Raw genomic sequence first — 14,921 nt, 5'->3', positions numbered from 1 at the left:
TTATTTTTGCTATAAACCTCCAAGTCATTTTTCAATCTCAAGTTTTCAAATCAATGAGTTCCTGTGTTTAATTATTGCTTATGTAAAAACACTTCCTTCAGCAGAATTCAATTTGCCTTGTTAAATTCACTGGGTGCATCTTGCCTGTATCTCTAAGCACAAGAGAACAAAACCTCATAGTCTCTGGAATATTTGCTATCATTCTTTTCTTTTTAAACATCTCATATTTGTTGCCTTTTCTATGACAAAGAAAACATTAAGAGAAGAGATTTATGGTTTCCCTTTGTGTCTTGGAAATTCTCCCTCAAATACCATATGCCAGCATGCAAATTGAAGATTATAGTTTAGCTGGAGAGAGGAAATGTTGATTGCTAAAAAGCTATTTAGTTTTCATTATTGCTACACTGAAAGGAAAAATCTAACAATACAATAAATTACTAAAGAATTCAAACACCATGATAAAAAAATTATACTTTTTCCATTAAGCAAAAACAGAACAAAACAGCCAACTTCCAAAAACCAACAAGCCACACAACAGCTGCGGTGGCCAAGTCAATGCTCACAACCCACTTACTTCAGCTCTTTTACCTTAATTCAAACTCAGCAAAAAGGACATCAAAATGCTTGAGTGAGTCTTTCATTTTTTCTGTGTAGAGGTTCAAATCCCTTAAGGCCTGGTCACGAATGATGTTTCTGACTTCCTCTAGGCTTCGGGTCAGATCCTTGGCCAACGGCCTCATAGCCATACTCTCAATTTCACGATTCATAATAATCGAACCAGCAGCCAAACACTGTGAAATACACAAAGAGATAAAAATATTAGTTTTTACAAAGTTACTTTTGTAGTTAAAAACAAAGCACAAGATGTGCTATTTAATACTTTGATCAAGGGCAGTAATTAGCCCCAGTTGGCTGCAAATTATTAAACAAGTGAAAGATTTAAGACTGGTATGTCAAGAGTCATAAGCTTTCATGTAAAAGGTTAGGGAGCAGCTCAGCCAAGGAAATGTGAGAACGGGGGGAGGTTCAAGTGCAAGAAGTGCTGACAGAAGAATTTAAAGCTATTCTCCCACTAGTTAGGCAATAAGCACTGGCAGGATATATACTCCATGTACACAAGGATTGCCTGCATTAAAGGGATATGAATCCAGCAAAATTATGATCCATGGTCTGTTCTGATTCAGGCCAGACTGCTCGATTTTGTAAAATAAACGTATTCCTAATAGAAAGAGCAGAAATTCTGCAACTGTGATGTCTTCTACAACAAAACTGGTTACACTGGCTATCAGAGCACAGAGCCAGTTACACCAGTATTCTGCTTCCCACAGAAATTGTGATTATATTTTACAGGAAAGAATATAAAAACCATCATCGAGAGGTCATCGAGTGATTCTTCCCTTTCAGTGTCTGGAAACCAGCTATTTAAGAGACTTCTTGCCCCAGGCATTATACATGGACTCCTTCTGACCAGCTGACAATAACATTAAAAGTAGATTTTTACTGTAACACATTAATAAAACTTTTCAAAAATCCTGCTGTTAAAAACAACTGCTGGCTTTATTCCTTTATGGATACATTTGGAAGACAATGAGCACTGCTATAAATCATACTTGCTGTATCAATGGAAATATTTTTATTAAATGAAAATATATAAGGTGGTTCTAGTCTTCTAGTTTCAAAGATCTCCTTTCCCCCCACTTTTTTTAATCTCCACTTGCAGCTGTATCCCTCTCCTCTCCTCTCCTCTGCCCTGTGCTCCTGTGGATGGGAGGTATTTCTACAGCTCTGTAAGGGGGACCTGCAATCCCAGCCCTTTCTCAGCACCCTGATGCAGTGATTTGTGTTTTAAGGGCACTCAGAGGAGTTCTTACTTCTTATGAGTCAAAGCAGTATTTGTGGGAAAGTATGGATAAGGCAAGTCTTACCTGTTGATAGGTATTCTCAGTCTGGTAACTCAGTGATTGCACTGACAAGGACATAAGTGTATTCTCAAAGTCCACACAGCCTTCTTGCTACATGAATTTACAGGAGGACAGTGCCTACAGCAGCAGGAGTTAGCATTACATCATCACTGCATATGTTACTTTTGCTGAAACCAACAGGTGTCTCCAGCCTGATGGTTAGATTTGGAGACAATGAAAGTTTGATTTGGGAAGAGCGAAGGCATTAGCTTATGTAACACAAACAGTGAATAAAGGGAGAGGTGTTTTTTCTGTTAAAAAATACTGCCTCAGTGATTCCCTCAAGCATCTTCCACAATGCCACTACACTGGCTGGCACTTTCCCTGTGTGTTCGCTGTTGTAATCCCAGTTTGTTAGTCCCTTAGAGTAAGAAAAGGTGATGGGATTCACTGGGATTCATAATGGATGGTTGTACAAAGAATGACCCCAGCCAACACAGCAGACTCCCATCGGTTTAAAACACACGATGGTGCCACCTGCATGATGGCAGTGACTGGCACGTGATAATGAGAAGAAAAACTGCTGTGGTTTTTGCTGAGGACAGAGTTGCAAACCACTGACATACCAAATTAATTTTGTAAATTCTATCTGAGACTTCCCTGACTCAGAGGAGCCTACAATTAACAACTGTCAAAAGCAAGTTTCAAAAGCAGAACATAAGGAGGCACATTGGACTGAACAAGACAAGAACTCTTCACAGAGAACATGCACTTGAAAAAGAAAAGAGGAACTGGTAGAGAAAAGAATGGATAATGACAGGAGCCCAAGGATTGCTTTAAATACAGGAGAGGCAAAGCTGAAAACAGCACCATAATGTGCTGTAGTGTAGTGAGATGTCTAGACTACTGCCCCCTTTAAGTCTCAAGAATCCATGAAGCCTTAAGTCTCCCTCAGGCCAGCAGAACTGAAGACATTAGGTTTATCACTAAAAATGCCACAATGATTTATTTTTCGTTTTAGCCAACAGATATCAGTACTAATGAATAAATATCTTGCATAACACATCCTTTTTTCTGACACTTCAAACTTCCCTTGGTTAAAATAATTAAAGCTTATTCACTAAAACAATGCCTTGTTCCTGCAGATTGTTGTAGAAGCAAGTCTTTGAGAAAAACCAATTAAGAGAAGTGGACTTCATTGTTTTGCACAGGAACCATTATATTTTTAGCATGCGCATGAAACAAGCAAATTATGTGCAACAAATGACAGCTCAAAGTTACATACATTTAGTGTGAGTTACAGCATAACACAGCCATTAAAATCAAGTGAGAGCACGCACTTGTATTTGTTGGAGATTAACTTTCATACTGATAGAATTCCCTAATATACTTTCGTTTCTAAGATTTTCAAAACATGAGTGGCCCATCAGGATTTAAAAAAAAAAAACACACCAAAAATCAAGAGTATTTATCAGATGCTAACTCACCAAAGAATAGTTTTTAAGAGGTGGTCATAATGACAGCACACAATTATGAAAATAAATTGCTGTTAGCTCAACCAAAGCCAAAACCTCAAAGAATTCCCTTCCACTGAGCACCCACAGCAAGTTCTCACAGATATTTACTTTGCTCTGTAATTATACTTAAAATTTTCAGAAAAGTCTCAAGATGTACTTGTGGCTTCATGCCACCAAAAAAAAAAGTGTCTATTAACCCCAAGCAACAGAAATATGACAGACTTACCTCTGCTCCAAACCAAAGCTGTCCTGCAAGGTTGTCATGGCGTATTTCCTCAGGAAACTTAACACAAAAGTCTCGGTTGGCCCGTTCGTGTGGAATGCATTCATCCATGATCTGATTTATGATGTTCAAAACATTATCCTGAAGCAAAATATAGGATAGATGTATACTGTTCCCAAAGAAAACTCACAACATTTTTGTAAACTTTTAATAGGATTTATTAGTGAGGCAACAATTAATTAAGATAGATAGAAAATGCAGTATTTAACTCTCATGGTCTTCATACACATAGAGAAAATCGAGGATAACACTGCACAGAAAGAAGAGTACCAAACTGCAACCTTCCTAATTTTCCTAGAAACTGTTTCTCAGATTAATTGCATTTAACTTCGACTACTTTACTGGGACTTCTGATGAGAAGGCATGATTTAAAGAACTCGTTAGTACTTCAGCCATTTATCTCCAAAACATCAGCAAATAAACTAGAAGTACAAGTAAATTATGCTTCTTCCATTTCCCCTCACCAGTCCCAATGATATGCACTTCGTTATTCCCAAAAAGAGCACCTGACAGAGTACCTTGAAGTTGCTAGAAAGTGGGTTATATTGGCACTGTTGTGGTTGAATAGATTTAAACACATCCTAGGAATCTAAAGCAGGCAGTTTCCACACTTGAGTCCCCAGTGGGTAAGGGCTGGCACATTTACCTGCTACCTCATCACCCAGACATCCAGGAGGATAAGGGGACACTGCACAAGTCAGAGTGTTAATAACTGCTCTGATCTACATCTGCACCAGGACAGCAATCAAAGACCTATAAGCAGTTTCTTGATATGCAGTAAATAATCTGTATTCATTTATTTGAAAAGATAATTTTCACATACCCCTGCTGGGAACCGCATGGAATTTGATTAACATAATAAAGGTAGATTGAGAGCACGAAAAAGGCTGAGTGCTTTCATTAAAGACGTTTTGTCTGTCTCATGCTTCTTCCACTATTTACAGAAATCATGTTCTATTTAAAATATTTTTCAAGCAAATACAACCAATCTGTCTGTACAAAACTGTTTAACAAACAGAATTGCTTTAAGTCTACACCCCACTGTTTTATTTTCCTTTGCACGTAAAGAATAATAGAAGACAGGAATTTTGAAGAAATCTGCCCTGTTAGTATGTTCCCCATGGAGAAAGACAAAAGCCACTTAACTATAAGAAATTATTCACATCTTCTGCAATTTCTGTGCTGACTGCTGCAACTGCTGTTGCTACAAAATAATCTAAACATTAATGCTGTAATCACAGTTGTCTTCAACCAAAATAAATGAATAAATTAACCACTGGCAATATTTATTACACATTGGTGTAAGGTACTTGATGTATTAAGAATTAAAATATTTTTACATTAAAGTAAAATTTTGCAAGGTTGTAATGAGAGAATAAGTTTCATTTCAATAAAGTTGTTAAAAACAAACAAACAACACCCCATATGTTTAAAAGACACTGGTACATATAATATTCAACCTTCTCCTCTAGAAACAAATCTGAAAATCAAATGCTCCTTCCTTCCATTTCTTAATTGGTGGTATTGAGTATACTTCTCTCACCATTATTTAGCTAGGTCCAGCTGGGGAACCAAAATATTTTCAAAACAGGTCCCATAAGAAAAACAACTCCTAAACTACTTAGCTCCTACCCAAAGTTACAGAGCAAAGAATGAAATTGAGGATAAAAAACCATTTAAATTGTAGAAGGGCATGAATCACTCATGATGTATTTTAAATCAGTTATTACTGATCTATTTTAAGACCAGATGCTTTGCCTGCAGCTCTTACTTTATCACCAGAGCAATACAAGTTGGTCTTTTTCATTAGGATGAAAAAGCCGGATTCCTGTTTTCAGACAATTAACAAAAGTTAGCAAAGACCTTTTAGCATTGGAGAGATACAGTGGTAAAAAGTAATCCTAACAGTTAAATTTTACAAAAGTTTCAAGAAATACCAAGAAATATTAAGGCAGGGAACTCTGAGAAAAATTCTATTCAAATCCGATTACATATATCAGATTTGAAATAATCCAATTACATTTTATTTTAGGACACGATATTCCAATTTATTCTACTTGCCACCAAACTTCAATATGGGGAAATGCAATTTTTCTCTTGCTTTTCTTCTAAAAAGCTATACAGAATAGGATGAAAAGCTATATTGAAAAGCTTTGCCCCCTAAATTTTATTTTACTTTAATGGATTATTTTTGAAATGCAATCTTATTTGACAGCAGTTACAAGACAGACTAAATTCCCCTTTCATAATCACCTCCATACATACTCAAAATTCCTGACATATCAATGAACATTTTATGCAAATGAAGTAAAGCAAGAGGACTCTTATCCAGTAAGCAACTGTTCCATGTTTTTGTTCTGTTTCTCTAATCATTACACCTGTTAAAAAGTACTAAGATGCTGCCTAAATCATCTCAGGAGATAATTATTATAAGCATCATGAAACGTTATACCTTAATGCATTTAAATCAAATATTGCAACTAAAGGCAATAGGACATAATGAAGATAACTCAACTTTTTACAATAATACTAATTTTTCCGTATATCATTTGTTTACCACCTAAATGACATTTAATATTCTTCCTCATTTCTTCAACATTCCTATAATCTCTAGATGCCTCTGCTCCAGAGCACCCAAGATCTACCAACACATCTCCACATTTGCCGAACTTTGAGTCAGGTTTTTTTTTAAATAAAACTATTTTTAGCATGTGCAGTACTAGTAAGTTAAACCATAGGTAATTAGAATTTTAATGTACGCTTCCCAACGGAGATAAATCACAACAGCTCAATATCCAGTACCAGCTGTTTGTAAAGAGTTATCTGGCTTCACATGGGCAGCTGGTCATTCTGTCAAAAACCTAAGAGAAAAAGCCAATTAAAAAGATGGCCATCTTTTGCTGCACAGTCTAGTGGGGATACTGGAAGATTAAGGAAAGAACAGTTGATGGAACTTTGCTATACAGTGTATGAATGGTGAAAGAATTCTACAATGTGAATTGCTTTTGCTGTTTTAAAATGTGCAATTTCCCAGGTTCTCTGCTGTTCTACAAGGTTTATTTTATCCTCCTACAGAAAAAAAACCCAAATCAACAATTCTCCATCACTTTCCTTCCCTCTTCCATTCTTCTTATGGCACCCAGAGCAGAACAACTTCAATAAGAAATCTGGAATATTTGCTCCCATAATAATTTCAAATTTCAGCTGCTTTGAAACTGGAAGGATGCCAGCCAGTTTAGACAGACTATCCAAGATATTGTAAGCAAATTAGTCTTTTCTTTAGAAGAGCTTTAAAAAACATTCAATTTATTTAATTACAGCATTCTGCTTTGTAAGCTAATAACGAATGGGTTTGGATATGTGGTAGCACTGAAATTTTGCTCTAATTTAAGCAACAGAAATCAATTACTTGGAATTGAAGTAGTAAATCTTTCACTTGATCCATCTTTCTACATAAAAGCCTCCGGATTTTAATGTATCCTTTGGTGGCTTTATGTGTTATCTTCTGGTTTATTTGCACACCGGGATGTGCACAGTTTCAGTTCAGATGCTCTGTTGAGGCTTTACAGAAGCACAACAGGCAGCCGCTGCAGAGATTCTGCTTTGGGATTTACTCCAACCTCCCCATTTCCTGGAAAACACAGCTCAGTGTTTCACATAACAGAGAGCACTTATATTTCATTTAGATAGGAAAGATAATGAGTGGTAGTGAGACAATGTATGTAGTTAGCCACAGCAGAGGACAAAAAGTTGGTTTATTTTTGGCCTGGCAGTAATTGGCCATATACTCAATTATCAGAGCATAAAGGTAACATCAATTGCTGTATTAGCTTCCAGAATAGCTACTAAAAAAATGCCAATAAATTCATCTTGCTTATACTATAAAACATACGTTTAGATCAACAAAAGGTAGACTTATCTACCCTTTTGTACATGTCCTTGATAACATTTATGCTGCTCTTCCACTCCATTAAATTTAATACAACTTTTCTGAGGCCTTTTGCAAGATTTCTTCAAAGGAATATAACTTCCTTTGAGGAAGTACTGTTCAGCACCTCTTTAATATCCATTTTTTGAATTATCAGTAAAATCTAGCCAAGGCAACACAGTCTGTGATAATATCTCCAGGAGCTTAAAAGATGGTATTTTAGCCTCTTCGTTTAATTGTCCCTCACATTTTTTCTTGCAGAACTCCTTCAACATCACGTTATGACCAAGAGAAGCCACTGATGAACACAAATTAATGCCAAACATAAAAAAAGATTTTATTGTAATTAAAGCAATTAGCTAGTATTCAGGTTTTTATGGGCTACTTTCATTAACAGAAGAAACCCATAATAAGGTGTCCTACTCTCTGATGTAACAAACAGGATTTCAAAGGACACACAGAAGTCCTGGCTTCAGAACCCAGCAGGGTCTTTCCAGACAGCTATTCCACATCCCAAGTTTCTCTCCAGGCAGTAGAGAGTTCTATGGCTTTCCCTGCAGTCCATCTTGCACAGATTCCAAAGGTGCTTTCAGACTCTTTTTGCCTCATCAGCTAATTGACTTTCCCACTGGCAACACAACATCATAGAATCATCAAGGTTGGAAAAGACCTTTCAGATCATCAAGTCCAACTGTTAACCCAGCACTGCCACGTTCACCACTAAACCATGTCCCCAAGTGTCACATCTACATGTCTTTTAAATCCCTCCAGGGACAGTGAGTCAGCCACTGTGCTGGACAGCCCATTCCAATGCTTCATACCCCTTTCCATGAAGGAAGTTTTCCTAGTATCAAATCTAAACCTCCCTGGTGCAACTTGAGGCCATTTCCTCTTGTCCTGTCACTTGTTACTTGACAGAAAAGACAGACCTCCATCACACTACAGCCTCCTGTCAGGTAGTTCTAGAGAGCAGTAAGGTCCCCCCTTGTTGAGTCTCCTTTTCTCCAGATTAAGAAAATCCAATCCCCTCAGCCACTCCTCACAAAATCTGTGCTCAGCCACACTATTTCTGACACAGGTCAGGATGCCATTGGCCTTCTTGGCCACCTGGGCATGCTCTGGGTCATGTTCAGCTGCTACTGACCAGCACCCCCAGGTCCTTTCCCACTGGGCATCTTTCCAGCCACTCTGCCCCCAGCCTGTAGCACTGCAGGGGGTTGTTATGACCCAAGGGCAGGACCCGGCACTTGGCCTTGCTGAACCTCAGACCATTGGCTTTGACCCATCGATCCAGCCTGTCCAGATCCCTCTGCAAAGCCTTCCTGCCCTCCAGCAGATCAACACTCCCACTCCACTTGGTGTCATCTGCAAGCTTACAGAGGGTACAGCTCTTGATGCTCCACTTTCTGAAGTAACTTCGGATTGTTCCATGTATGAACTTTCGGAAGTAGCTCCTAGTTTAATGTAGCTCACTACAGAGTAGTACAAAATTCACCATAAAAAGGCAACTTGGATCTCCAGCAATCTAATTTCTGTACTGCCCCAGACTTGCAACAACAACTCTCAGCGAATAAAAGAGGAATCCCCACTCACAGAGGGCAGAATGGAGCAGATGTGACCATGAATTACTGCCATCTTTGCCTTGCCTTCCCCTGCTGCAAAGTGAAAACATCCTGCATCCTCAAAACATTGTGCTGAGCTGGCATGGAGCCAGCTTTCTTCCCTATGGTTCTCTGCTGTAAATTAATTCCCTGACCTGCAGTGCACAGCATTTTCATTCCACTCTGTCCACAGTCTTAGATAACAGGCAGTTTCTCAGAATGACCTATTTGATCTATATGAGCAAGTGGAAATACATGAAAAAACTTGTTAACATGGGAAACTACAATTTATGACTACAGTACTAAACACTACTGGGATCCTTTTTTTCAAAGAAAAAATATCTTACAATATTAATTACTCCTTACATAAGATCAAATATGAAACACAGATAGGAAATAAAATTCCTGTGATTTGATGGAGTTGTATTGATGGCTTGACTTACAGTCAAGCATTTTATATTTTCTAGTCATCATGCTAATTAATCTATAGTGACCAAAAGTTTCCCAACAATGATGAAGAAAAGCTGCTAAACAGACAAGATTTAAAAAGATGCAATTAATTATTTTCTGATTAGAAATGTTTAACTCTGCACATTTGTTTTCTACCCAACTATAAGATTCCATTGGTCACTTTACATTAATGGGTGGGAAAAGGTAAATTTAAAATCTGTATTTTTGGCCCAAGTCCAGCAGACTAAAATCAACTCTTCTGATACTTATAGGTTATTTAGCGTACTTAGAACAATTACACTCAAATTCATTTCCTTCATTTACAGTGAAGTATGGTGAAAACATATGAAAGGGTTGACAAGTTTGCCTGTCTGTGAAATAAATGTTACAATCTTTCACTCAATGGCACACCCAAATAGCAAACAAGTACCTGACACCAACTGTGTGAAGATGTCAGGCAGCACCGAGAAGACATCTGCTGGAGCACTGCAACTCACACAAATAGTCTTTTGTGTTCAGTTATAAACCAACTGAACTGGAGATGAAACTCTAGAGGAAAACCACCCAAATTTACAAGCTCTATTGTGACAGATAAAAAGTACAGTAGAAATGTGCATTGTCTCTGATTAAAGCTTAATCTTGACATCATCACTTTAGAAAGGCTTTCCTCAGTTTCACTTTCTTTATTAAACTGGCACTGTCTCCACCTAAATTAAATTAGAAGACATTGCATAAAAAAGAATAATTTTCTTTGAATAAGGCTTAGCTCACTCTCCTGTCAGTCAACTGCCTAATCCTTCTGGCACAAATTTCTGCCTTTCCTACATCTGCATAAAGTCTCTTAAATATAGAACTTATGAGAATTTTTCTAGAGTCCACCAGTTTTATTTCAGAAAAGGCCTCAGAAACAGATACAATTCAGAAAATGAGCATGCTTCCCTCCTCACCACAGATCAATGAGTAACGTCCAAGTGTTCCCATACAACGGAATGGGTTGGAGAATCTGCTTTTTGTTTCTTCCCTCTACTGTTAAAAAATATCTTTGTCTGCTACAGTTTCTAAACTTTGGGAACATGAAAGTTTCTTTCAGTCAACTTCTTCCCTTGATCTCAATAATTACCCTGCTGTCTCCTTCATTGACCTCTACTAATATAACTAATATAATATCTCGAGGGATGCAAATTAAGCAGGCAAGAAAGACTTGGCCATTACTTTAGCTACAAGTACTCCTGGTTCAATCCACACTGTTTAACCTCTATATCAATTAACAAAATAACATCAGGAATAGATTCTGACTAACTTCTAACCAATCATTAGGCTTCAGAATCCAGCAGGGAGTTTCTTACAGTTTTGGCTAATTTGTCTCCTTTAACGAGATCTATTTCTGCCTAATTCTACAAGAAAATGTTCTTCAGTGGACAGATGCAATCAAACATGAAAACATGGCACCTCTGAACTGCCTCATTGTTCACAGTGATTATGGTACATACTCCCAGTTTGCTCTTGTCAAGAATGTTAATGATACAATTAGTATTTCTCAGATAACTCATTGCCAATCCACTACAGCACTGTCCTCTGAGTTCTTTAACAGCTCTTTACAGATACCTTTTTCATCAAGGGATGCCCATTGGTGCTGACTTTTCTTCGTAAAAATTGCTTCTCTTCAGCATGGATACAATTCAGATAAAGCACTGAATGAAAGGGCATATTATATTCCCCTAGGGATTCCTTATTCTCACACCACTTAAACTTATCAGATAATAGGAGACACCTTCAGATAAGTTTCCTTTACACCTGAAACAGAAAGGCACTTTTCATCACAGACGGCGTCAGGTCAATCTGCAGTGTCAGCATTTGGCAGCAAGGCCAATTTGAGAACTCGGTCCCTTATCTCACCTTCTTTGTAGCTTCTGTCCCCACCTCTGGGCTGTCACAGGCTGTGTCACCAGCACTCTGAGCTTAATTTGTACCAGGGGCACATGGAAATGGTTTCAGTGCAGTGATCCACAGCAACCCAAGTCATTTCACTGCTCAAGTTCACAGAATGGCTCTGCAAATACGTGCATCAGTACAGCAAACGTGCATCAGTACAGCTGAGGAAGTGTTTCCCAGAGGTATAAAGATGACCAGCTTAAACTGGCCATGGATAAGGATCTATAAATCCACCGATCTCTCAGAGCTGTGCTTTGAGGGATGCCATGCTTAATTGTGGGAATAGGAACAAGAATAATGTAAATTCGGAATGAAAAACTTTCAGACTGACACTGCCAAAAGACCACGGAATAATGCCTAAGGAACTATGCGTGGTAACACAGAAATACACACTTGAACAGGTTGGGTTTTTTTAATAAAATCAACATTTTTAATAAAATCAAACTTTTGCCCATACTCAACTAAATATCCAAGAGATAAAGTTAAGAGATTTACTGAAACTAAAATGTTTATAACATTGCTACCAACCGCCCAAGGGCTTGCTTGAATCAAAGACTGGGCAATCCACATGCACAGCTGCTGAGGCTAGCATAGCACTCTAACCAAACCCACTCAAATGTACATGAATATTTTCTTCTGAAATCACTCTATGCATTTCCATTAATACAGTTATAAAACCCAGCACTGGTAATACAAAGCACTGGTAAATTTAAAAGCCTTCATCTACTAGGAGAGAAAGAACACACTTAGCATTAAATACAAATGAAAAACCTGATTTCACTGATTACAGAATTAATTGAGTTATGGTGAAATTGTGCAGCTATAAACAAAAGACAAAGAGAGGCCAATGTGAAATCATATCACCAATTACATCCAACAATAGTTCAACTCAAAACTGCAGAGCCAAAATCTTTGGAGACTTTTATTCTACGATTGTTCAAGCCTCTAATCGTTTCTATTGTCTCTGTATTATAAATGAATGATTTAAGGTTCCTCTAAAAATTTACATCAAGATAATGCTGCTTTTCGTGTTGAGGAATCCCCTCATAATTTCCTTTTCTCAATTATAAAATATGTTTTACTTCTGGCCTCTTATTTGCATAGTAGAATAAGCCAGACAACCACAAATATATTATTAATTAGATCTACTGAGAAAACTCTTCACATTTCAGCTACAGGGTTAATTTATTTTAGTCAAATTTGCAAAATCCCTATGGAGGACAATAGTACACATAATAAACAAGGCTGCCACTGAGGCCAGACGTTCGTACCAATGTGTGAAAATTGCAAATACTTCTAAATCCCAGTTATCACATCAATCAAAAACAGACATGACTCTGCAAGCCTGCCAGAACTCATCCTTGTTTATTTATGTCTGCATCATACCTAAAAAAACCAACCAAACAAAAAACCCACCCCCCAAAAAAGATGTTTTCACAGTACCAGAGCAATTCTAAAGCAAAAATCACAAGAGCTTACATTAAGAAGGCCGCTCAGCTCAGTGCCTCAGTTGCACAAATCAATTCAACAAGCTTTGGAGCCTGGAGATGATCATCACTTAACACTTCTACATGAACTATTACACTGTTTTATTATGAGCACTATGTAAGTGAAAGAGCAACAACTTTAACAGTAGTTACAGATACTCCAGGGCAATTGAGAAATCAAAGAATATAAGTAACTGTTGCTTGGTATTTGTGTAAGTAATCTTCAGGCACAGAAACCTTGAGAACTCCAGTGAACTGAAAATGTGTTCTCAGGGCAAGAATTTATATTGTATGCGTTGTATGGCAGTATCAAGAGTACTACATCATTTTAATTAAATTCTGAAATACTGAACAAAGAGCAGTATCAACATGCAAGAAGGCAGTTGGCTTCATTTGCTTCGCAGCACGAAGAACCACGTACTTGGAGTTGTACTGCTGCTGTCCAAAGTGTTGAAAAAATAGCACTAATGGAAATCCAGCAGAAGAGAACAGGTGGTATAAGCAAAAAGGTAAGCTTTCTTAACCAACAGCACATTTTCTGCGTAATTCATTTCTCACAAGTACATACTTCCCAAAGCCTTTAAAATGGGAAGTTTCCATGTGTGCAAGTAGTGCAAAAGCACGCAGTAGCAAAGCCTATCTGAAGCCTGCTCTCCAACATCAAAGTTGTCCTTATCACAAGCTGTTTTCATATCAATCATTTCAAACTTCTTTGAAGCAAAACCAGCTTGCTAATACATGTATACTTTCAAAAATGATTTTTTTTTATTTACTGCCTTAAAGCCTGCATTATTTTTCACCAAGAACACTGTGCAGCAACGACCTAACACAAATTCTTTTCCAAAGTGTAAGATGGAGGCAGAAGATGCCAGTGCATCTCTACACCAGAAAAGAAACTTGGGAGTTATGACTGAAGTATCTAAACTTCTCCTTCTCTCTGTATAATTATAAATCTGCAATGACTGAACAAGCTACCCTAAAGGGTAACAATTTACTTTCTTCCCATTACCTTAAACTCCAGCCATTCAATTAGTAGTCTACTGTTAAATTATACACTAATAGTAACAATAGGGCAGTCTGATATTATTCTATTTTCTCCAACTCCTAAATATTTTGTAATCCCTCCTTGTAATATGTAGAACTCCTACCTGTGTCCAATGTTTAATATATGTAGATAAACATTTAAAGGTTTTCATCTAAAGGTGCAGCATAAGGAACCATCAAGAGGAGCTCGAAGCCTTGGCCCAGTCCCAGAGATATATCAACACTGGCATAAGCAAAACGTGGTGGAACAGTTCCCATGACTGGTGTGCCATGATGGATGGTTACAGGCTCTCCAGGAGGGATAGGCAGGGCAGGTGAGGCAGGGGTGGTGTTGTATGTGATGGAGGGGCCGGAATGAACATAGCTTGCAGTTGGCAATGGCACGGTTGAGAGCCTCGGGGTAAGGATTAAGGGACAAACAAATGATGAGGGTGTTGTCCTGGGAGGATGAGAGGGGAGACCTCATTGTGGTCTACAGCTCCCTCACGAGAGGAAGCGGAGGGGCAGGCGCTGGTCTCTTCTCTGTGGTGACCAGGGATAGAACCAGAGAGAACAGCATGAAGCTGTGTCAGGAGAGGTTTAGGCCAGATATTAGGGAAAGGTTCATCATCTAGAGGATGGTTGGACACTGGAAAAGCTCCCCAGGGAAGTGGTCACAGCACCAAGCCTGTCAGAATTCAAGAAGTGTATGGACAATGCCCTCAGGCACGTGGTGTGACTCTTGTGGGTGCGCTGTGGAGGGCCAGGAGTTGGACTTCTATGATTCTTGTAGGTCCCT

The 14,921-nt window shown here is 38.2% G+C and overlaps 1 protein-coding gene across 5 annotated transcripts in view; it reads right to left on the bottom strand.

The window, feature by feature from the left end:
• ZFYVE28 (zinc finger FYVE-type containing 28) overlaps window positions 1–14,921 on the bottom strand; it is a 153,669-nt gene that overhangs the window by 58,972 nt on the left and 79,776 nt on the right. For all 5 annotated transcript variants that reach the window (XM_027699887.1, XM_027699884.1, XM_027699883.1 and 2 more), the window contains exons 3-4: window positions 3,645–3,782; window positions 589–791 (exon numbers count right to left, since the gene is read on the bottom strand). In XM_027699887.1, coding sequence (XP_027555688.1) covers window positions 589–791; window positions 3,645–3,782 — 341 coding nt within the window. The remainder of the gene's footprint in view (window positions 1–588; window positions 792–3,644; window positions 3,783–14,921) is intronic.

Source organism: Neopelma chrysocephalum, unplaced genomic scaffold (assembly GCF_003984885.1).
Source record: "Neopelma chrysocephalum unplaced genomic scaffold, ASM398488v2 Primary Assembly neopelma1_142, whole genome shotgun sequence".
NCBI lineage: Eukaryota > Metazoa > Chordata > Aves > Passeriformes > Pipridae > Neopelma > Neopelma chrysocephalum.
This window is presented reverse-complemented; position numbering and strand designations above follow the sequence as displayed.